Here is a 25,460-nt window from a genome sequence, read left to right as displayed (position 1 = left end):
GTAATGAAGATTTTGTTATTGGACCAAGAAACAGTGAAGGAGAGATGGAACCGTTGGCCGAAACGCCATTTTTTGACGCGGTGCTTTGTCTAGACCAAGGAAAATCTCAATCCAAATATAGATGAGTTGGTCAGTTTTTCCTCTTTGAGGATTAGTGGTATATCTTCGAACTGGGGTGCTATCATCTGTGTTAAACCCGGATTTTCTTTTTCCAAAAAAAAGAGAAAATAAATAACTCTCTGAGAATTTCCTTTCTACGGTGTTTGTTAATTTCCATGGAAATGGCTGTGAAAAAACAAATATTTTTCAAAAAATTGAACACAAATTTTAGTCAAATGACACTCCTGATTTTCCTTGTAGTCAGTTTTTGAATAAAGGTTGGTCCTTACAATTCATATCCCGCAACACATTTTTGAACTACTCAGCTTTTTATTTATTTATTTTCTCATTTAAAGTAAACAACCAGGAAAATTAGGAAAGTGATTGGTTTTTCTATTGAATATCATTTTTCAGGAAATCATTCATTTTCCTGGTCCAATTTACAAGAAACCAAAGGCAACTTATACGTATAGCATATTATATCTTTTTATCATTTCAAGTTCCAAAACCCCAGTTTGGATATCTTACCAACAAGAACCCTATCTACACTTATCCACACATCACTACAGTTGCACATTGAAAATATCTTCGGCAATTGTATGTTATCATTTATGGAGAGATATTTCTGATATACAGCTATTATGCCTTATGGATAGGTGTATTCATCAATTATACCTACTTGATCGGGACTCATGTAAACAGAAATTGAAAATTGAACTGAAATCTAATGAATAAGATGATGACCTATGAAGAGAAATTGGAATTTCAAAAAATAAAGAGCTTTTTGCATTTCACTCCCTCTCAGAAATCTTTTTTGCAGCCCCTCCTAATAGTTTCCTTATAAACCACATCCTGCCCCGTGAATTTAACATCCAATTTCCTAGGGGTAGACTGAATCATAAAAACCCCAAAAATGAAAAGCCATGGACCATAATCGCACCATTTCATCACTGTGGGTGTGTGTAGACCGTAGCTAGGGAGAAAGAGCTATAGATACAGATTGCACCATTATGGCGTTTAAGAAATAAACCATGATACTATCTCAACCCTAAATAGCTTTTAACTTGTGGGGTTTAAACTTGTAGAACCTTGGCTGGCAAAAGCTTTATCAGTGCCATTTGGCACATCAGATCAGACAAGTATGAGAAGTTGTTGGTGATTTGATGGGCTAGCTATTGGCTGGCAGTGTGTCATCTAATCTTTTATTACATCTGTATAACACCGTTAAATATATATATGAGAGAGAAACGTGCAAAAGCAGTCAATCCAGGACGCTCAGAGCCCTACCAAGCATGCAAGAGCTGTCCTAAAATTATATAAGCATATCCAAATATGTGTGTGTTTAATATATAGCAAATGTAGTAAGTTAATAACTTTAACACATCCAGTTGCAGCAGGTAGACCTTTGTCTTATGTCTGTTTTGTTCAATTTAGCTCAGAGAACCCATCCTTGAATGAAGTTACCCTCGCCGGCTACGCTTCTGGCGATGGTTGCTCCCTCCGGTGGAACATAGTGGTGGTACCTGTTCCAATTAAAACTGCCTTGAATAAAATTATCATCTTATATATGGTAGTTTGCTATTGATATATTGATATATAAGAGAGAGAGAGAGAGAGAATGTACCCTATTTGCAAGGTGGGCTCGCAGTCCATGGTATTGGATTGAGAAGACTGCGCTGAGAAGGTATTACCAACTAGAGCAGTAGAGTCCCATGACGCTTGGATGGCTCTAAAAGAACCTTGCCCTTCCGCCTCAAGCTGACAAACAGAAGCAACACAAGACAGAAATCAGCATAACAACAAAGAGAAATCGACAGATACTACAATGAATGCTGATTGCTGACTACAGTTGAAGCGAGAGACCTTATTTTTGAGCTGCTTATTAATGTCGCCGAGATGACGCTCCTGCCAGTGTAGATCGAAAACCTCATAATTAAGCTTCATATTATTATACCGAAAAAGAAAGATTATTAGCTGTTATAATGCTCTCATTCTCCACATACATTGACGTGCTCCCTCTCTCTCTCTCTCTCTCTCTCTCTCTCTACAGATAAGAGTTTGATGAAATGCTTGCAAGGTGGGGATGCTGAGGACAAAGCGAGTCAGTGGATGAGGCAACACAGGGCTGGACGAAGATAAATGTTGATGGTGGCTTTGTGAAGCCAAGAAATCTTTTTGCATGTAGCAAGGAACTGGCAGGGTTTTTTGTGGCAACCAATATGGAAGATCAAAAGCAGATTCAGCTCTTTGTGTCGACGTTTTGGCAACCAATATGCTAGTGGTTGAATGTGATTGTTCATTGCTGATCTCATGGCTTAGATCTACAACTATGGAGAGACCTACAGATGTTTTCTGTTGCGTGGTTTCAGTGTATGATTCAGAACAAAGAATTGATATTCAGCCATGTTAGAAGACATGGAAATGAAGCCGCATGCATAGCGGCATTGATGGGGTGAGGAGGAAATGGATAATTTTTTTGAAGAACCTCCTAGTTAGCTCCTTGGTGTTCTGGAAAGTGATTTGACAGGCGGTCATGATGATGCTGAGTTTTAATCATCCTTGGTTTGTGTTATGAAATCGTAAACCCAATTTGAAACGAATTGGCAAGGGAAACAAAAAGAAAAGAAGAACAATAGAGCTAACTCAAAGATCACACAATGATTTAACGTGGTTTGGGTGCCCTATACACCCAAACCCCTCTTTCTCAGTCTGTCTTTCTAATGTTGAACCCTAGAAACAACTATATATATATATATATACAGGACCCAAGTAAGCAAAACGGGTTGGGTCTGTACAGGCACTCCGCCCAAGCGCTCCACATCCACCACAAACCTCAATGAATTTTCCCCCTTCGGGTTCTTCTCCACCCATGTCAGGTCAGGTCATGGAGTGGACCAGGAATCAAGGCACAAACACAACTGGTTTGGCTTTTATGAAATCTACCCCCCCACAAAAAAAAAAAAAGGAATATGTAATAACAATTCGGCAAAGATTGAAATCCAAATAAGAAATTGATGACAATGGAATAAGCAATTCAGATTTTGCTACCCACCACGATAAATGCAAAAATATCAGACACTTTTTTGTTCCCCAGGATGACATACCTTACGGCGGAGTTCTTCCATTTCTTCCATCATTATTTGTGTCTGCATTTTGACAACTAACCGTAAGAACATATATTATCACCAAAGGAGTTGTTTTGCGCATTTAAGATTTTAAGTTTAAAATGGATGATGGAGACGGTAGCTCTGGTTATGACATATCTTCAGCAAAACTGAATACAAGAGGTAGGAGTTTCAATCTACAAGAGAAATATAAGAGAATCATGGCAAATAGAAAATTTCACTCTTGAAGCAGTACCCTACATGCATGCAAAAACTTCGGTATATATAAGCTGAAATATACTGAAATCCATGCAAGTACCTTCCGTTGCCTAGCTGCTGAGAGGGCTCCTTCAAGCTGTTTCTCAAGATTTTGCAACTCCTTCACACTAAGTGGCCCAAGATCTTCTCCAAGCAAATGCCTTGCAATTTACAAAATATAATACGAATCAGGATATTAGTGCTTCAAACAAGATTGTAGTAAAATCTGTAATTGGATTTTTATAACGGTATTAAAAAGTATGTGCAGTGGCTCTAATGGTGGTGGCTTAGTTATTAATCTACCTCTGTGCGCGCTGCAGAGATTCATATTTTGACTTCAACCTCGAGACCTCTTGATACCAGCTCTGCATTGATCAACAAAAAGAGAACAAGGGAGAAAATAGAAGAGAAAAAAGAATAAGTTAAATTACCACGAATCTTTGATCTTCTCCTTCAAAGTACTAATGTTATCTCAACTCTTTTAAAAAGGATCTACTATCAATTTGCAGGAAAGTTAAAAATCAATCTTGTTCTCAAATTGTTATGATGTTAATTTGAATTGTTAAGCACATTACAATAGATAAGAAATAACTTGTCTGTAAGATTTTTGCTTCAAAAATCAGGTCAAATTTTGTATGACTTGATGAATGTTAGATTACACTATGATAGAAAGAAGGAAAAAAATTCTTGACGGCTTCAGAAAAGATTCCATCCTTCACTATATCAGTCATTTTTGGGTATTTCTAAGGCCAATTCTTTCCCCATCCAGTGTGTATTTAATCTAGTTAGGTACTTTTCTTTTCTTGATAATTGAATTATAATTTCATTAATCAGAGAATATAAGCTGTTGCAAGCATCCCTTGGAGGGGTGCAAGGTGCAGCCTCTCCTAGACATTACAGTGAAAACAGAATACACCAGAAAAAGTTATAGACTTGTGCAGAATAGCTCTTCCCTAAATGGCAAGAGATTGTCATATGTCAAATTAACCATTTAAATATTTTCATGAAATCCCTATAGCTCCAAATAATTGAATCAGGGTTCTGCAACAGATCTACAATCACCTTAGAATCCCCTTCAATCAGTAACTTCTCTATCCCAAGTTGATTGGCAATCTGAACCTAACTACATACTTTCAATAATAAGATCAGCAAATTTTAACATGCAAAATTTCCATTGGCATTTGATGATTAATTGGACATGATTTTCAAATGCAGGATTTTCGTGATAAACTCTAGCAGATCCCTAATGTTAAAATTCTGCACTCTGATAATGAGACAATATTCTAGTAAATTCTGCACGGTTAATGAACGGTCGCTTGATTTTCCTAAAAGTGAACACTGCAATATTTGTGCTAGGGGCCTAAATATGTAACTACAAGGAACAATTTAGTCCAACTCTTTTTTCGGTGGAAGCATTAAAAAAAAGTTAATTAAATGTGTTCTAATTCCACATAGTCTATTGGAAACTAAGTACGACAATAAACTTATAAAAGATGTATCATGTGAATATAAGAAAGAAATCCAAACAATGTGCAAACAACTAAAATAGCATATAAATAGTACTCATCAAAATCAAAATCTTGGTATCTGTCAACACAAAATTGCCCTCATATGTCAATCAAGAACATATCCAACAGAAACCTGTGTTTCACGATCAGCAGCATTGGCGTCTTGAGGAGTGTAACAGCATCGTTGGTAACGCTCGAGGGTTCTGTTCATGCTGAATGAAAAAAAAAATTGTTGGTAAATAGATTAAAATTATAGAACATGAACTATACTTACATTTCTCATTAAGGATTAGGAGGTAATAAGCAATGAAGAAAAAATCAATTTAATTTAAAGAATCAAGTTCCTCATATTCTTAAGGATAAGGTAATTGTGTTGAAGGGTCAAATTAATTTAAAGAATCTTATATAGCATAAGGGTGCGAGGATAGAATAGGAAAAGCAGTTTAAATATTTTGAGTCTGTTCCGGGGCGGTTGGGAGTTGTATGTTTTAGAGCAGTCCGGATGAACTGGAGATAAAATCATACACACCCGGCTGAACTATTATCATTCACAATAATTGGTTGATTTCGCTATGAATCATGACGCATAAGGGGGAACTTACCAATAAAAGAAGATTTCACAATCCCCAAGCAACAAGTCCTTATAAATAGGGAGCCCTATTAAGAAGGGGACACACATGATGGATTTCTTAAGAAACCCTAGCAACCCCTCAAGAGCTTTACCTTATACCAGAAGGTCGGTCTTCCCTTACATCAGGAAGGCCATCTCTCCATCCTCTAGACAAACCTCCACGGTGGCAACACTAACCGCTACAACTTTAATAAGAAAAGCCTCACCAAATTAGTGTGGCGAATAGGTAGCTTTCCACTCCAGATTTTATGTATCTACATCCACAAAACCACCATGGCCATCTCCATGCTCCTTAAAAAGTTGCCCAGCATAATGTGTGTAACGATTCACCAACATTTCTGATAACTCTTTGCTCTGACTACAAGAGAGACAACACCACTGCAAGACAAGCTTCTAGTTGTTGAATTGGTGCGACCCAGACATAAGAAATCTTACTACATCCAATTCAAATTCTAGAATGTAGAGCCAACAGCTTCGGTCAAGGATCTACCACTCGGTTTTAAACAATAGTTCTAGCATCTTTCCAATTTTGGTTACAACCATTGAAAAACTCTCCAACTAGGTATCTACCAAGGAAAACACCTCTCTCAATCACCCCTGCCCCTTCAGTCACAACCCTGTTATCCCCGTTCACCACTCTCACTGATGCATCTTTAAGGTTGATCATCTCAAGCATTAATACATACATACACACACATACATACATACATACATATATATATATATATATTAAAAATCTATATCTATTTATGTGACAAGATGCCTATCTATAATGATATTATGATATTCAGTCTCTTTGTATCAGTGTTGGTATGATTGTTATTCGATTTATTTAGCAGTTTAAGTTCTTATTTGGGTGTCATATTTATGAGTTACTTATGGGTTTGCCTCAATTCTAAAGCAATGAGGAGTTGCATCGTTTTAGCTTTTGAGTTTAAATTGAAGTTGAATAAAGGAATCACATGTGCCTTCTAACTATTACAACTTTCTCTTGATAAAGTTCAGAAGAATTTTAGCCTCTATGATGAAGCTATAAATGCTCATTGTAATTGAATATTTAGATAAGTATTAATGGAATAAATTCAAAGTTATCTATAAGATTATGATCTTATTTTTTTCCTCCCTTCTCTCTATTTTTTCTTCTAAAGTTATAGCCTTTAAGTCCCCTTCTTTCCTTACCATTAAGGCTGTCAATGGGTCAGTTCTAACTGACCACACCAAACGGACCAAACTGATTATATTGATTCTAGTTTTGTGAATTTGTCCTAATTAATTAATAGTTGGTTAGATTTTGGTTCTTGTTTGTAATATATAAAGGTTACATAGCTTTTTTTTTGTATTTTTTTATAATATTTTGTCTAAAAGGGTAAACTGTTTATGAAAAATGGTAAGGTAAAATTTATTCAAAAAGAAAGAAAATTATACAAGAGGTTTACAAAAACCAAAACCCTAAAGAAGCCCAAAACAAACCACCTACAACCCGAGCCCAGAGCTCAAGGGCACAAAACAACACAATAAGCACCAGAGAGGAGATCTGAAACCAAAATCCTCAACCTAGCCTAAAAACTCAAAGCCTAATAGACCTCCAAATAAAGAAAGAGCATACAAACACTCAATTAACAGCCCAAGCTATTTCTTCTTCTACCCCTTTCCCTGATGCAACGGGCTCTTCGAGGAGGAGGGGTAACAACCGGTAGATCATAACAATCCCTCAATAGTTTGGATTTTCTATTTCCGATTGACAGAACTGACGGAGTAGAAGACACGCCTGACCCACTTGGTTCGGTTTCAAGGTAGAACCTAAAACCTACTCTATAGGGATTGGTTCCAAACTTTTGAAATCAAAACTAGTTCCAGGCCCACTTGGGATATGCTCTTTCTTTACCCCCCACCCCCCCCCAAAAAAAAAAAAAAACAAAAAAAAAAGAAAAAGAAAAGGAACATGTTCTTTAAAAGCTTGACTTTCTTTACCCCCCTCCCCCATCAAGGTTTGGTGGTTGTGATGTATTCGGGTCCAACAGGTTTAGGAGATTCAGTCAAGGGAGAAATCATGACACTTCTACAAGGATTGACACTAGCACAACAACATGGCCACAGAGATTTGGATGTTGAAAGTGATTCACAACTAGAAATTAATGTGACTGCAAAGAAATTAAATACAAACTTCAGCTGGGTGAAAAGAACTGCAAACGGAGTAGCAGATTCATTAGCTAAACAAGGGGTTGGTGGGCAAAGTATTTTCTAGGCAGACTTGTAAACGGTGTTATTGATGGGTATTGCAATCAGCCAACAGTTGTACTAAGTTTAAATCTTTAATTATTAATGAAACCTTTTTTATAGTAGTAGTAGTAATAATAATAATAATAATAATAATAATAATATAGTTCAAGACTTATCATTATAATTTAAATTTGTAAACATGACCTTTTACATTACTTATTATAAATGTTCAAATATTAAAATAAAGAAAAATGATCAAATAACTTAAGTGACTCGATGGTCAAATGATATTGTGGTCTCTGTAACCATGGGTGCTTGATTTTAAATCTTCACATCTTCAAAGTATTTTAGGATTTATTTCAAGGCTTATTCCACCAAGGTCATTTCTCTAGGTCGGTTCAACCCTTCAAGTAGGGTAAACCCCTAGTCTAGGGGTGCAATGGACCGAAGCCAAGCCGAACTTTTGCATGTGCTGGCTCGGTTCAACTAAAATACAATTAGGCTCAAGTTCAAGTTCAAGTTTGTTTTGAACGCTCAAAATATATGATATAATTTTCATAATATATAATATATTCTTATATTATATATAGAATATAAAACATATTATATATAAAAAAATATCTTTATAACATATGTTATAAAATATATTTTTATATTATATAATATATGTATGTATATATATGTTATTTGAGCGAACTTTTTATTGTTTAAGCTTGAATTTAAATATCGAATCAAGCTTACCTTAAGATTCAAACTCAAACTGAGCCTAACCAAACTCAAGCCTAAATTATTCGCTTAGAACTTGATTCAATTGCAGCCCTACCCTAGAACCTAGAACCAACCTAGGTAGGAGTCAATTCCAAGAATTTGGAACCAGACTCTACCCATTAAAAGATTGGGTAAGGTCAGTTCAAGGCTGATTCCAGCCATTCAGTTCTGGGTAGAACCTACTCATTTGTTCACCCCTATTTGTCACCTATGTAACTATTTAAGTGACGACTTAATAAAGGTGACAACTCAATTGGTAGGGTCTCTAGCTGATTGTAGTAGTGGATACTTTGGATTGAATCACACCTTCACCAGTGTACCTCCTTGGTGTATTAGTGATCTGATTATTTACTATCATTATCATCATTAGAAATTATCATGTGCAAAGCATGTGCATACTTATTAGTGAATAGAAAAACTCCTATCCACAGCTTAAATAATTATTGTTCATATAAGGACATAAATACCCTCATTTAAACACTATAGTCTCCAACACTCCCCCCCCCCTCCCCTCAAACTTGGCATAAGTGTTAATCATATGACAGAAAAAAAAAAACAAAAAAGAACTTCCTCACATGTGAAATATTTATCCAATTCAATCCAATGTGTTCTGTTCTGACATAAATAAGATTATAAGTTATATTATAAATTATAACAACCTAATTGTTTCACTATTATCATTGGTTTTCATGGTCAACACCTAACTCCTTAGGAAGAGACTTGATCCATAATATCTCAGGCACACCATGAGTCATTGCCCTATTTTCTGCCTCAACACTGAAATGTACTACCCCAAACTATTTTTGTTTCTCCAAGAAACCAATTTCCACCAACAAGAGTGACAAATCTTGAAACATAACATAACCATCAATTAATAAAACCAGCCTAATCAATCTTTATGTATGCCTCAATCATCATATGCTCTTGATTAACAAATTGGATTCCCCTACCAAAATGACTCTTCAAGTCACATAGAACCCTTTTGCAGAATCTAAGTGTGTATATGTGAGAGCATGATGAACTGACTGATCACACCTATAACATAAGTTTGACTGTGCCATATACTAGGTGGTATATGTAGATAGTCCCGTTCTTTTGGGTATTTTGTACTTGCTCTTTGACAGTTGATTCTTTTTTTATTTTTTCTATTTGATATACTTGGGCTGGGTTATGATGGGTCTGACTGTGATGACAGGCACTTGGTAACAAAATTGACAATCTCGTCATTAGGTGGGAGATAAACTGAACAGCTAGAAGTTATTTATTTATTTTCTATTTCAAAAGATGAAATCCTATTTTGACATGCTTAGCTATTATAGAACATGGGATTAGTGTAGAAGTTTTTTCTTCTTATGAGGAGTTGTTTGTTAGCCTTGCAAGACGATGGACCTCATGGGAAGACAGCCTCTCTCATTTCCGCCTCACAGCCTTGCAGGATGATGGCTCACTCTTTTCAGTCTTGTGCATTCTTTGGTCTTCGCCTCACGGATCCATGACCTCGTGGCTTCATGAGATGGTGGCATCACAACCTCGCGGGATGGTGGCCTCGTGGCCTCGTAACATTGTTGGCCTTACACCTTGCTAATCCCCGGCCTCACCAATGTATCATCGACCTCGCATCCCTTGACATTCCTTGAGCTCGCAACCTTTGAAATTTGGGGGGTAGCTTCGTGACTTTGTGACAAGATAATTAATGAGTCTGGGTACTTACAATGATTGGAGTATTGGAAGTTGAACCCTCACTCTCTTCTATTTATTGTGTTCAGCATTTACGTAGAAAGTATGAGCAAGGAGTGTGACAGCTACTGGAAATTGGTGTAAACAAGGAAACACCAAGTCATCTTCTATAATAAAGAAGAAAGGGAAGTGGAAATTTTTCCCATCTCTTTGTTGTGTTTATTCTTTAGTACAAATCAGAGAGTTTGTAACTCCACCTTTGAAAAGGAATAGTGGAAGTTTTCTAGACCAGTGTTTCGTGGTTTTTCTATTCATGTTATCATAAAGGCTTTCCACATTAAAATTTTCTGTGTGTACTGGTTAAGTTTCTGTTTCTGTTTCTTTTTTCATTTCCATCTATTTCCTCCTTCACCACTCTAGATTTTCACAATTTTTGGGATCCTCCCGTGATCCCAACAATCAGTTTGTAAGGTACGTAGGTAATCCAGGAAAATCTAGCATCCGGGAAGGTCAGACTTTAGGTCCAATTGGATGGCGGGACTCCACTGGAGCTGAATTGTTTTGGGAGGATGGAAATCGGTAAGGTTGTTGTAGGCTGGATGGTAGAAGAAAATGCAGGTCTATGGAAATATAGCCACACCAAAGATAAACTAGATCGCTAGTGGTAATGAAGAACATTTAGTCCAAAGGGTTTGAAACTTTGAATAGCAGCAAATGATCCAGTAGATCTATGGTAATGTATGTGGTCCAATGGGAAGTGGAGTATTTTGCATTCTACTCTTCCAGAATAGAGGATTAAGGGTGTAGTGGGGGGTTCGAAATGTGCACAGGAAGGTTTTTAAGTTTATATAATGCATTGGTTCTGTATAAATCTCGATTATGTAATCATCGGCTGTTTTTTCTTTTTTGCTGTAAAGAGAAGTTTTATTGAAAAGGAGAAAAGGAAAAAGGAGCAAGGCAAGTTAAACGTGATTGACTTGGAGCAGCCTTATCCTATCTGGTTTATGTTTTGGATCTATGACCTATGACCATTCCAAAATTATAGTTTAAAGTTTAGTCTTTTTGAGTTTTTAACCAAAGGATGTAAATCAACTTATAATGCTTCAAAGGTGGCCTGACTGTTCTATTGGCTATGCTGTTAGTTTGTGGCAATGAGTTTCAAAACTTCAATTTCTGTTCTTTTAGGGTTTCTGATACTGTGATTGCATATTAGGATCATATAATGGTTTAGCTCACTAAAAGTTCACAATGCAAGTTACAGATGAAATAGTACAACAAAATATTCCTAGAATCTTTTTCATCACGTAATCTTCTTTTGCATGGAGAAGAAAAAACTAACTGAAATAAAAGAAACAATTAAGCAATCTAAAGGCCACTTTACATGTTTGAACTCAGAAACAAAACTATTCTTGAATGAATTAAGATTTGTCTAGCTTCTAATAAAAGTTTTCTTCATTTCCAAAAGTAAAAGCTTCTAATGCACACACAAAAAAAAACTTATTTACTATTACTAGGATTTCAAAATTAAGTATGAACAAGCAATAAAACTAGAGATTTGGAATACTCATTAATGACGTCCACCTCATAAAATAAACTGAAAATTCCAACAGGGATAATAATAACCAACTACTTACTAGACGAAATTGGACATACTACTTGTTTAGATTCAACGAGCAGATGAATGAAATCCAACGGTTAAGTCTTTTTTTCATGATCTTATCTATCAAAGACAAAGGACCTTTCCATTGACAAGCTAAACCACATTCAAAGAACCAACTTTTAACTTGGCGAATGGGGTTTTACTATGACGCCGGAAAGATATGAAACGGGAAGAACTTATAGCCAATCAACCAGCATCATTCATAGTAATAACCAATCAGATAGCTTTAATCAAAATTCACAGATGGTTTTGATTGATCAAAGCCTTTCTGGTATCATGTCTTTTCCGGCATCATAATTTTTTCCTAAAGGGATTATATTGTTATAGAATTAGCAATTGCAAGACGTTGTCAAAAACAAGGTTTTAAAATTGAATGGGACGATGAACCAGTCAGGGATCCAGTTCCTGGGTCGAACAGTCCAACCGTTCAAAACGAACGGACGACCCATTCTGACAAAAAATAAAAAACGGTCAAAACCGCTGTATGGTTCGATTGGTTTGACTGTCCGGATCAGCGATTTATTGACCAAATCAACGGTTTTTGACGAAATAACGGTTCTGGGGTAAAATGAAACCGATCACCTGACTGGTTCCTGGTTTTTCAGTCCGACCATATAGCCAAGTCCGCTTTTGAAAACCATGGTCAAGAATAAAAAGTTCCAACTTCTTTCCTGCCAAACTCATAGCATACAGTTTTAAGCTGGAAAAACAATTTCTTCATTTGAAACTGTGAGAAGCTACAAGTTACCAACAATAATATTTGGATTCACATGACTATTTCATGATTATTTGATAATCACAAATAGAATTTCCAATTTCAATTTTAGCTTATTTTATCACAAAATATCCAAAGTATTTTTTCCTTGATAACGTTTTCCAAATGTCAAATTAACATCACATTTGTGAAATTAATGAAAGGATAAAATTCTGAATTAACCTGAAATTAAATGTTTAATATGAGAAAAATGCCAACAAATATATGCATTATTTTGTTCTACAAGTAAATTTTCACCAATGTAAAGCACAAGCTGATTTTTCTATCACCCTGATATCTTCCTCAATAACATGTATAGAAATACCACAGAATCAATTAATGCCTGATGGATTTCTAGTAATGGCTGATAAATATATCATATTCCATTAGAACATGTCAAAAATTATCTTTTGAGTTCTTATTTCTCAATTTTTGTCACAGACAGTTAATAACCCTTAATTTTTTGTATTTAGTGGATTTTTTTACTATTCTTTATGATAAGGGCAATTTTCTATGTTGCATATTTTGCTTTTTTCCTTGATATGGGAGAGTCTACAAATTGGGAAATTTCATTATTTTCGAAGTTCTTCTATAACTAAGGTCTCAACTTCTTGCACAAGATGAATATTATCACTTATATCAAAGGTCACATATTTCACAATTCTCCTTTGTATCCTTTGCAATCACTACCGGAAAAGTTTTGACCAATCAAATGAATTCTCATGAATATAACCTGATTGGCCACCTCTTTTCTGATACTGATTGATTGGCTGTAACTTCTTCCATATCATTTCGCTGTCATAGTTTTCCCAAAGCTATATTACATGATAAAAAATAAAGTTAATCATCATGTAAAACTATTTAAACCTTTCACTTCAAATTTGAATTGATTTTCTTTTAGAAATATAATTTGTATGGGTAAAAATCATAGTTGTCAAGGTGTCACCTAGGCGACTAGAGGGCGCCTCGCCCAAACGCCTTGACTTTTAACAATTAGGCGCCCTTCTGGGCGACTAGGCACCCGCCTAGGCGATTAAGAACCCGCCTAGGCGACAAAAATGACAAGCTGGGTGCCTTTTATAATATCATTTATGTTGTTGTATCTTATTAATATATATGTTAATACATTTTATTATATGCTATATATATATCAATTATATTTTGTTTTATGTTTTACTATTGAAATTTAAAAGATCAAAGGGTTTTGAGAAGAGAAAAAAAAAGAAAGAAAGAAAGAAAGAAAAGAAAAGAAAAGAAAAGAAAGGGGAAAGAAACAATAGAATAATAAAGTTATTTTTTTCTATTCTCTCTAATTAAATAAAACAGAAACTCCATCCTTGTTTTTTCTTCCATTTTACTTTCCATCTTTAATATTTATCATATAAAGTTAATAACCTTCTTTAGCTACTAATTAATTGGAATTTGCTCTATTAAATACTTATTATAGTAGTATTATTTTTGAAAATAATGAAATTAATATATGCAAAAGATTTTTATCTTTTAGATGTGATGGTTTGCCACATTTTTAGAGGAAATTTAATGTTCTTAATAAAGATCATTGCTATTTTTCAATTAACATACATGTTGAATGGTATATAAAATTATGAAACTAGCCAAAAGTCAGTTTTCATATTATAAAATTTTTATTGCCTAGGCGACTAGGCGACTAGGCGCCCCAATGTCGCACATAATCGCCTAGATACCTTGAAAACTATGGTAAAAATCTTATTATTATTATTACTATTATTATTATTATTATTGTTATTATTATTATTATTGTTATTGTTATTATTATTATTATTTCTAAAATTTGTATTATAGCATTTATTTTTTTACTACTTTTATGATATCAGATAATGTCATATGTAAACCTTCAAACCAGATACTTGAATCATGGAACAATTGCCTTCCCTAAGTTTCAATATTGGTTTGACCTCTAAAAAGGCCATTATCCAATGTTGGTCCCAACTATCTATATGGGGTATTGGGAGGGTTGGATACAATTCTATCCTTTCTTGTTTATTTTTTATTTTTTTTGGCACAAAGTGGCTGCTCTTAGACTTGAACTTGAGCTCTCACACTTGTCAGCCTATGATTACCATTACACCTAGTAATGGTGCCTAATGTTTATCTCAATATTTAACTGAATATGGTGTATGTGGTGTGCCTAAACCCAAGAATAGGAGAGCAAATATAAACATTTTCAGTAGTTTATATAGCAAATATAAACAACTAGAAACTTCTTTCATTTCTCTTTCTTTTGGTCTTGATTCTTTAATGTTAACTAATATGATCAAATCATGGTAAAAATCCTTTTCTATTTGTTTTTGTTCAATAGATTTTACAGGTGCTTTCTTAAAGATTATAATGCCTGTTCTTTTTTTGGATTTTGAGAGGGGGGAAAGTTGGTCAATGAGATTTTCATTTCCATTGACCACATTACCCATGCTATTTTTTCATATTTATGTGGGGTTCACAGAAAATTTATTTTCCTTGGGTATCATTTACCCCCAGGTGGGTAAATAAATTTTCCACCTGAGGGGAAAGTTGCCAACACTTGGATGGGATAAACCTGCCCCTTTTAATAGTGGTTCTTTATGGTTAAAATGGTCATTTTCTTATTTACCCGAGAAATAAAAGAAAATGTGTAAATGCACTTAATGAGCAAGTATTTACTGGGAAACACTTACCCGGATAAGCATATTTACCCTTCCTGAAAATCGAATGGGGCCTTAGAGATATTTTCTTGAGACTATATTTCAAAAGAAAAGTTATTCTAAGGTAAGAGACCCAAGTAAATTTTGTGGTAGAGCTTTATATTGGACCATGCAAAGTGAAGGAAAAATAATTGTATTGGATTAGTTCAGTACAATTATTTCTAATTCAAAACTTACTAAATGCCTTTATGGTTGGATTTAATCAATTAATTAATTAACCGTAGAAGTTAATTTTAATTATATTTCTAATAGCATAGCATTTATGCTAAACGTAGACTTGCTGGTTGATACCTAAAACGAATACCCACACCCATCCATGTACAGCGTACATTGAAAACATCTCCCATATTTGCATGTTACCAATGGGGAGATATTCCCAATGTACTGCGGTAGTATCATGTGGGTAGGGCTCTTGTGGGTAGGAGATCTGAATTGGTCCTCCACACAAGCTGAACCACAGCATTATTATGAAAAGTCCCTTGCTTTATTTTTGATAGATGTGAAAAAAAAATGAAATATAGGATGCTAAGGGTGAGAATTGGTTGGATCTATCAGTTCTAAGGCAGAACCTGGAACCTACCCATATGGGGTTGGTTATAGGATTTTGGAACCGGAAAAATTTATATTACCTTATCGTTTACAATGACTAAGTTGAGTAGTTTAATTTGTAGATTAGCAAACTATATTAATATATAGTCCAAATCTTATCGCTATAATCATTATAATTTAAATTTTGTAAATATACTTTTACATTACTTATTATTAAATTGAAGAAACAAGATCAAATCACTTAAGTGACTCAATGGTCAAGTAAGATCATGGTTTTTGTAACCATGACTGTTTGGATTCAAATCTTCACATCCTCAAAGGCTTTTGAGATTTATTTCAAGGAAAGTTTGGTTGCAAGGCCAATTCAACCAAGGCCGATTCTTCAGGTCAGTGATTCTTCAGGTCAGTTTGAATAGGGTAAACCCCTAGACGCTATAACTGACCTAGGTGGGGATTAGTTCCAAATTAATTTGGAACCATACTCTACCCAGTAACAGAATGGACAATGTCAGTTCAAGGCTAATTTGTTGTCGGTTCCATTCAATTGCAAGTAGAACCTACCCATTTGCTCACCCCTAGAAATTACAGTCTCCTACATAGAAAGTAATGGAGAATGTCTTTTGAAATTAATATGTGCATATAATAAGGATTATGTTGAATTTCAAAGCAAACCCTGAGGAGAAATTGCGGAAATAAGAAAGATAAAAAAGATTAAAACATTTAACCAATAAATCTGAGTTAATTATAGTTAAAAGAGGACCTCTCTCCCTCTCTCTCTCTTTTGATAAATGTGCCCTTTTCTATTTTTATTTTAATTAAAGTTTTTATGTACTACTAAAAAATTAGGAACTCTCTTATATCCAACAGGATATAGAGAAGATATACAAGCAGCTTAAAGGCTGACTGAACACCAAGTTTGTGATACACTAATAGATCAGAATTGAAAAGGAATAAAATATACCTTCATACAAGTAAATCCATCACTACCAGAAAAAACAAAAAAAGTGAGTCCATCTTTTCTCTAAAATTTCATAGAAATGAAAGGAAAAACATCTCTTGTTCCCTAAAAAATTTATAATTACACCTACTTTCTAGAAGGGCAACAAACTACCAACCTTTTGCACACTTCTGGTTCAGATGGATAAAAATACATTCATATGGAATAAAAGAAAGTAAAATCAAATAATAGCAAGTAAACTGTTACCTGCAAAATATCAGCATAGTAATTCGGAATAATAAAACAAAACTCTCCATATTGTTGAATGTCACTAAACGTGCATCTCCAGAATAAATCCAAGATATTGAACTTTTTTTTTTTTAATCAATAGTAAACTTTGATCAAGATAAAAAAAATGATGAAAAACATGGCCAAGTGAAACAAGATAAGTTCAACCAGCATAAATACAGCCAAATGGGAAATCTTGATGATAACTAAGAAGTTACAAGGATAAATTAGATAAACCAAAGACAAGAAAAAAGAGTATAGTTTGGGGAATTGCTCAATCCAAGTGTAGCAACTAACTTGAATTGAGAGGACTTTCTCAACTTCTAGTGCCTAAGGGGGATGTGGGGTTTCTGGTTTTCATTTTGGTTCAACCCTCCAGTCAGTCTCTCTCTCTCTCTCTCAATTTTCTTCACCTTTCACATCTTTCCTTCTATTATTATTGTTTTTCACTCTTTGATGTGTATATTTTTTAGGGAAAATTCCTGATTACTACCCTGTACTTTGTGTCTAATGCCACTTTGGTCCACAAACTTTAAAATGCGACAATTCAATACTTGAACTTTCAAAACAAGACAATGTAGTACCTGCCATTAATCAACAATTAACCTCCTGTTAAATGATAGTTGAAAATGACACAAATGTCCTTTGTGTCATTTAATTTTCTCTATCAACCATCTAAACGTTGACAAAAAATTAACAGTCTCAAATTCTTGCCTCTTCTATTCAAGAAAGTTGGGGTCACCAGAACGCCCAATCAAATGTAACCCCAACTTTCTTAAGTGGAAGAAGCAAGGATTTGAGTCTATTAATTTTTTGTCAACGTTTAAATGGTCGATAAACAAAATTAAATGACACTTTAAGGAAATTTGTGTCATTTTCAAATGTCACTTAACAGTAGGTTAAGTGCTGATTAATGGTAGGTATTGGATTGACACGTTTTGAAAGTTTGGGTCTGAATTGTTGCATTTTAAAGTTTGTGGACCAAAGTGGCACTAAACACAAAGTACAGGGTAGTAATCAGGAATTTTCCCTATTTTTTATGACAAAAATAATATAATCCCATTGCATGTCTGACTGATCCACCTAGACTTAACAGAACCAGGTTCTTAAAGATCAACCAAGATCTTGAGCATTATGGCAAAAAGTCTTCATGAGATGAGCATAAGAACGGTTTTATCTCTTCTTTTTTTTTTTTTTTTACCATACAAAGAAGGACTAATACATGGATTTTATAGTAATGTTTCAGTCTCTTTCTGGATATGGCACCCATATTCAGATATCCAGTTATCATAGAATTTGTGGATATTCTGTCGCAGATATTGTATGAAAAGAAAGAATTTTCTTGCTGCTTAAAATATGATATAAAAGTATTAAAATGTCAGTCTTTTTTCAAACTAAATGGCATAGTAAAAGAGTAGCATGATCCTCATACCTATAGAATTTGTTTTGGCCGTAAATAAAAATTGAGAGAAGATTGGTGTATTATCTGATGAACTTAGTATGGATGACTTGCCAATGTTTGGGATGGGTATGGATATTCTTGTTTATTAATGCCCCGAAAGCAAATATGCAATTGTTTGTATGCGGCTGCAAATATTTGAAACAAACTTTGCACTGTAACCATATGAAGTGGATGCACCATATTAATGGTGAGATATAATTGGAATTATCTATTCTTCCCTCTGAGATGACTCCTCTCAGGGCTCGGCACAATTGGTTGATAAGCAATGACCAACCCACCTAAAAACTCCAATTAGGTTATGAATCTTTAGTTTATATCAGTAACGAAATTCTAAGGCAGAAAGAAGACATCATAATACCATGCAAGATCCAACATAAAGGCTTATACAAAAGGAAATTCTCAATTTATATATTCTTGTTAAATAACAGTTAACTAATAGTACTAGTTGGTTAAGTTTGTAATCAACTTTGAGTTTATTAATTTAGTTTTAAGTTGGCTTAGATCAGCTTTAACAAACATGGTCAGTGATGAGCTAACGTTTTTTCTAGGCATGTGATATTCCTTCTTTAAATTAGTAGAATTCCCAATCCTTGCATTACCAGAAACAAAGTAATCTTCTGCAATTGAATTAGTACAACTTCTAGGAAAGACACAGACAAACATAATTAGCATTCTTCTTCTGTGGAAAGGAAATTCTTTTCTGATGTACCCATGGAAATTTTATGAGCATGCACGAAAAAAAAAATCATCAACCATAAATTTAAGATAGTTACTAATAGAATGGTTCAATAGCAGCGGTACATTAATTATGTGCACGATTGGAGTGACTGATTAACAATAGACTTAAAGATATTACTTGATAATAGTTAGATATAAACGTCCAAAAGCATGTGATCTAGCAACCAGAGCACACCTTGCAAAAAAGCACCTCACTAATCCTGCTATAAATTAATGGAAATTTTCTCATGTTCTTCATTTGAAAAAAAACACCTATTTTATTACTATAAAACAAAGTTATCTCATGTAAATTTTCTGGATCTCTCCACCATATCTCTAATGAGATTACAGGATGTGTATTACTATAGACCACAAATGAATTCAACCTGCTTCACCTTGCATTTTGTATATTTGTATCCATAAGTTTATTATAGAACATGATGATATCTTTTTTCTTTTTTTGAAGCCTAGAACATGATGATATCTTCAATGGCCCTGTCTGGTGATGTGTATATACATTTGGCATTAGGAATCATATATAGACAGCGTTTATATCCAAGGGCTAATCAAGATTTAGGTTAAATCATTAGGAGCATCATAGAGGGCAGGAATATTTTAATATCACTTGAGTTCTAAATGTCTTTGTTTATGTTAGCTCATTTGGCACTTCCATATTTCTTCCACCAAAGAAAGGCAACACAGAAAACATTTCATTGAATGATTAAAATAAAAAGAGGTTGTGAATACAAATGAATTAAACCATTACATTACACACACAGCCCACCACATTATTACAATTTTGTCCAATACATTTTAGCCAAACCATCCGTCAGACAATTAACAAATCGTCTTACCCATCTTATTTGAATGTTCAAATCTTTTAAGAGCCACTTAAAGCGTCTGATTTCATTTCTGAACTGCCAAACCACCCCCTCATCTTTTTTCAGCCACCCTACTACTACTGGTCTCCTTCAATGATCAACCTTACAATTCCCATTTATTTAGCTTTTCGTACCCCCAAGAACTGCCACCAAATAATTTTTACTTACAGTTAAGGAATGCGGACCAAAATCTTTTCAAAAATGCTCCTTCCTAGGATAAAATCGTGCCCATTAGGTCCTTTTTCATATTTAGTCCATTGCCCAAATACTTTCTAAAATGGTTTTTATACATCTATTGCTGACTCCTTCATTTAAAAAAAATTATTGTTGAGAACTCTATCAAAGAAGAAATGATTTTTTAAAAAGACAACACAATACTTGCTTCTTTTATTTTTGCTTTTATGTTTCCAACAACATGATTATAGAGAGCTAATAACATAAAGAAAGTATAACGGTTTTTTTGTTCCTAATTAATAAAATATAAAATATTGCACTAACATAAAAATGGGGTTTGTGCCAGATTTATTATTTAATGGACATAACCTTATAAATCAGGAAAAATAGTGTAAAGAATTTTTTTGCATTATCTTTAGTTGACATGAGGAATTAGGATAACACCATTTTGATAATTTTCTAAATACCCAAAATTATCATATATTGATTGGGGAAGAATAGACATCCGCAACACTCAAATAAAAATTACGTATTTGTTTATGTGCATTTTTTTACATGTCTATTTTTATGCGCATCAATTTTATTGATACACAGATCAACTGAGAAAATAAGTTAAAGATTTTGAACTTTGATTCAATGTACCAAGTAGAATAGTTTTGAGTTTAGACACCGAATTGAGAGATATTGGAGGCATGTAAAATACATACGCAAATTGACTGATCAGCAACAAGGCACAAAAGCTTAACACTTAATAGGAACTCAAAAACCAAAATTACGCATAAAGCGATAAACTAAATGAAATTGGAAAAAAAAATTAAGACATTAACCACTAGATGAAAGAAAAGATTGGGCACGTGGAGAGAGGGTAAGTAATAAGTAAAGATGCTAAAAAGGCGCAAATTGAATGGTTTAATCGAAATCCTAGGTTCATCCATCTCGTACACCCTTTATTTACTACGGGACAAGAACTTCTCTAGAACATTTTCAACCATTGCTAGTTTATAGTCTTGTAGCTTGGTTTTGGTTCTTCAATACATCACCTTAATAAGCATATGCTTTGGCAAGATCATAGAACTTCCAAGGTATATTGCATTTGGTTAGTGGAAATAAAAGCTTCAAACCAGGTTTGGCTTGTTCAAACTCATCATACTGGAGAAACATGGGTTGTTTGTCCCAGTGGTCACCTTAACCCAATGATCCTGCAGCTTCTGGAATGGATTCAGCTGACCTCAAAATCTCAAATGAAACATTCAATGATAAATCGCCACGAGATGAAAGTCACTGGGCTTTATTGCACCCAAAAACGTAATTGTTGAAAAGAGATAATAAGGGATTTAGATGTCTAAAACATGGCAGATATTCCCACCAAATATGATGAGGGAATGTAAATGACATTCCCATTCTCTCTGGTAAAGAATGCAGAAAAAGATAGGTGCCACCACCATCACTCAACACGCATACAAGAAAAAGCGAAGTATAGGAAAAACTTAAAATGAATGAAATAATCATCAATTAGAGAGAGAGAGAGAGAGAGAGAGAGAGATAGAGAGAGAGCAGCTAATCTGAATCTAGGGCTTGGCTAGTTAGACTTGGATCACAAATCACAACAATGACAGAATATGATAATACTGATAAATGAAATGAAAAGGCCCATTTTCTCTAAAATAGTTAAACAATGAATAAACAAAACATCGATTTACCAGGATCACGAAACATATCTGAGATAGAAACCCAGCAATCATCTAGTTTTTTTTTTTTTTTTCTAAACATCCATATAACAGCGCAGTTCAATTCAGTTTTATTTATATTATTTTGTCTTATGCTCCATATATGCTAGCATCTCCTGCTTATATGCAGTCTTTACCGCGTTATACAATCTGAGTCACGATTTTCCCTTCCTCATTGTAGTTTTACTTTATTTTGAAAAACTTTGTCGCATATCACCTGAAAAGTAAAAGAAAATGAAACGAAGGACTTAACTACCATTTTATGCAATCTGATGAGACTCGCTTCCGTCCTCCCTAGTGTAATTTATCCAAAATCTACAAACGTTTTATCTTTTCATATAAAAACGGGGGAAAAGCCTAAATTAAAGTTTCAGACCTAACTAACTAATAAGCGTGGCTCTTAAGTTAATGTGAAGCAACACATCAATAATGTTTATGGCTTAGGGAAAGATGTGCTCAGTGCTCCAGTCTGACCGCTCCCAGTAACATGAGTTCATGAAATATAAAAAAGAGCAAAACTTTCTTCAATATCCAAGAATCTAATTCCTAAAGCCAAATAAAGGAATACTTGCACAAACAAAATAAGGAGCTAAATAAACCAATAGAAAACGAAAGGAAAACAATAAATACAAGGGAGGATTGATTTTCAGAGTCCTGCTGGAGAGAGGGGTGAGAAAAAGGACGGAAAGTCGAGGGTAAGAGAGAGAAATTAACCAATGGTGGGATGAAAGGATGAAAGACCTAGAATTGAATCTCATCGACGTAAGAGTATATTGATTGTGCTACCAAATTTCAGCGCTGCAACCAGGCTTTATCTAGAGAAAAACAGAAGGCAGAAAGGTAGTAAGTTCTTTTCTTTTTTTTTTTTTTAACGGAAACGTCGTTATCAAAAAATATTTTTGTATTGTTTCGAGTTCATCCCTGGTTCTCCATTAAGCTGCAGCTGAACCAGAGGATCTCTTGATCCTGGACCGAACGCCGATTTGAGTTTCTCGTAACATCCTCAACTCTTTTTTCCCATCCGTACGCGCTAACGCGAGGGAAAAGCTCGTACGGCGAACCGCATAGAGAAGAAAACCGGAAGAAAGAGGAAGGAAACGCAGACGAGAGTCAACAAAGGACAGTGAAACGTGTCTAGATGACACTGGTAGACCTCACCTTCCTCGGTAAAGAAAGATAACTAATAGTCTGCGAAAACTATAATTTCTGCCGGAATGTTAGAATCAAGAAAAAGCGGAGAGGGACGATCAGATTTTTTATTTAGTGCACTCTTCACAATGAGTATTGACCAGAACTGCAGAACAGGTGGTGCAAGTTCATAACTTCAGAAGATTTTCCTTTTTCTTTGCAATCCTAGAACTACAGAATTGAAGGAAAAAAAAATTAAAAGAGAAAAAGGACCAAAACGAAACAAGAAAAAATCGAAACGGAAGCTAGAAGGAAATAAGCAAACACAATCCAAAAAAGTCACAGATCGATCAAGTAATCAAAGAGATCCATCGCTATAAAAGCAAAACGTCATTTTCTTTCACAGGAACAAAATAGAAGAAAAAAATGAAGCTCCATACAAGGATATCAAACAAGAGAGAGGGAGAGAGAGAGAGAGGAGTTGAGTTGATCGTACCCGGCGCTTCCGAACTCATAGAGCTTGCCGCGGCTGGAGAAGATGATGAGCGCAACTTCAGCGTCGCAGAGCACAGAAAGCTCGTAAGCCTTCTTGAGCAGACCGTTCCTCCGTTTGGAAAACGTCACCTGGCGGTTGATCTTGTTCTCGATCCTCTTAAGCTCTACTCGTCCTCTTCCCATCTCTCACCTCTCTCTCTCTCTCACTCTCTCTCTAGGCTCTGAACAACAGCAATGCCGACCACCGGGTCGATCCCGAATAAAGAAAAGGAACAAATAGCACGAGAAAGAGAGCGACAGACTTGAATTGCCTCTCTCTCTCTCTCTCTCTTTCTCTCTATATATATATTTATTATATATAAATATATATATATATATATATATATATATATATATCAGATATCTCTTTCCGCACTGTCTGCTGGTGTGCGCGTGCGTGTTTTTACGGCAAGAAGGTAAGGTTGTGGGTAAATGGAATGGTAAGACTGCGTTTGCTTGGTTAGTGTATAGAGAGGAAGAGCGATTTATGGAAAAGAGAGGAAGCGAGAAAAAGCTGATGAGCAATAGCAACTGATAATTCCTTCTACTAAAAATGGGGAGATTTCTCTACTAATGGGATGTGGACGAGAAGCTACCCACTCTCGACTTGCCCCAAATTATACACCCACTTGCTTACTTGGATCCTCTCTTGTAATAAAATGGAAATCTGTAACTTCTCCTTTCTCTTATTCTTTTTTTCTTTTCCCGTTAATATATATTTTCTCCTCCTTTCGTTTAATTCTTTTCTTTTCTTCTCTCTCTCTCTCTATGTAAATAAGATCTTAAAGGTGCAGGAGAGAGAGAAAGAATGGAACGGAGTAGCAGTAGGGGTTGGGCACTGTAGGTGATTAATTGTGTGGTGGAGGTGTCAGGAAACGTGTCGAGCGTCGTACGTAAGGCTCGCTTGTCAAATGATCCAATCTATCCATCACACACTCGGTCTCGGGGGTCCGTCCCTCGTCCTTCTTCCTCAACAACATCCCTCGCTTATTATTTTCTTTTTTTTCTTTTGCGAGTGACACCGTCTGGTCGTCTCGTTGCTCGTTGCTCGTTGGTCTCGGCATCTGTGTTTATCTTATCTCGCAATAACCAGTACAGCCCTTCTTCTTTCTTGATATTGACGTCCATGTCCCTTCGGTAGGACACCGTTGGAGTTGGATGGGATTTGCATTGGAGCTTCTTACCGACCGATACTTTACTTCAGTTAACGTGTCGTCGGTGTCGGGTAGTTGTTTTGTCCCAAACGTTTAATAACAGCTTCATTTAATACCAAATTTACATTTTACGGGGCTCGCTAGGTTTGCCTTTTTCCCGTGGAGGCTACGGTCAGAGATGACGAACTCTGATGAGTGATGGCCAGGCTATCAGCCTATCACTTACAGTGAGTACTGCAGTCCAGTTTGGTGGGAAAAGGGAATGGATTCCACCCTCACATAACAAATTAACAATGTTATGTGGCCTTAACTCAAGCCATCTCTAGCTAGGGTTGTCACCTGTAACATACCGTCACCGTAGTTAAATGGACCTGGACCGCATTACCATCACATCATTTACCAATGTCCATTCCTATTCACCATATGGGCCATATGGTCCCTTTTGTCACATCGTCTTCACCACCACGGTGATGGCGGTAGAGTAGAAATCAGCTACTCCAGTTTGAGTACCGC

General features: G+C 35.2%; 1 protein-coding gene across 1 annotated transcript; it reads right to left on the bottom strand.

Moving 5' to 3' along the window:
- Nucleotides 1-1,274: 1,274 nt before the first annotated feature.
- On the bottom strand, nt 1,275-24,251 carry AGL6 (AGAMOUS-like 6). The gene is made up of 8 exons (XM_010274306.3): nt 23,756-24,251; nt 5,103-5,181; nt 3,765-3,826; nt 3,523-3,622; nt 3,204-3,245; nt 1,963-2,004; nt 1,724-1,857; nt 1,275-1,622 (listed from the first exon to the last, which is right to left on the bottom strand). Exons 1-8 carry the CDS (start codon nt 23,935-23,937, stop codon nt 1,535-1,537), a joined length of 729 nt encoding a protein of 242 aa, XP_010272608.1. The 5' UTR covers nt 23,938-24,251; the 3' UTR covers nt 1,275-1,534.
- Nucleotides 24,252-25,460: the final 1,209 nt, after the last annotated feature.

Source organism: Nelumbo nucifera, chromosome 6 (assembly GCF_055504915.1).
Source record: "Nelumbo nucifera cultivar China Antique chromosome 6, China Antique-T2T, whole genome shotgun sequence".
NCBI lineage: Eukaryota > Viridiplantae > Streptophyta > Magnoliopsida > Proteales > Nelumbonaceae > Nelumbo > Nelumbo nucifera.
Note: the sequence above shows the minus strand (reverse complement) of the source record. Positions and strands in the feature narration are given on the sequence as shown.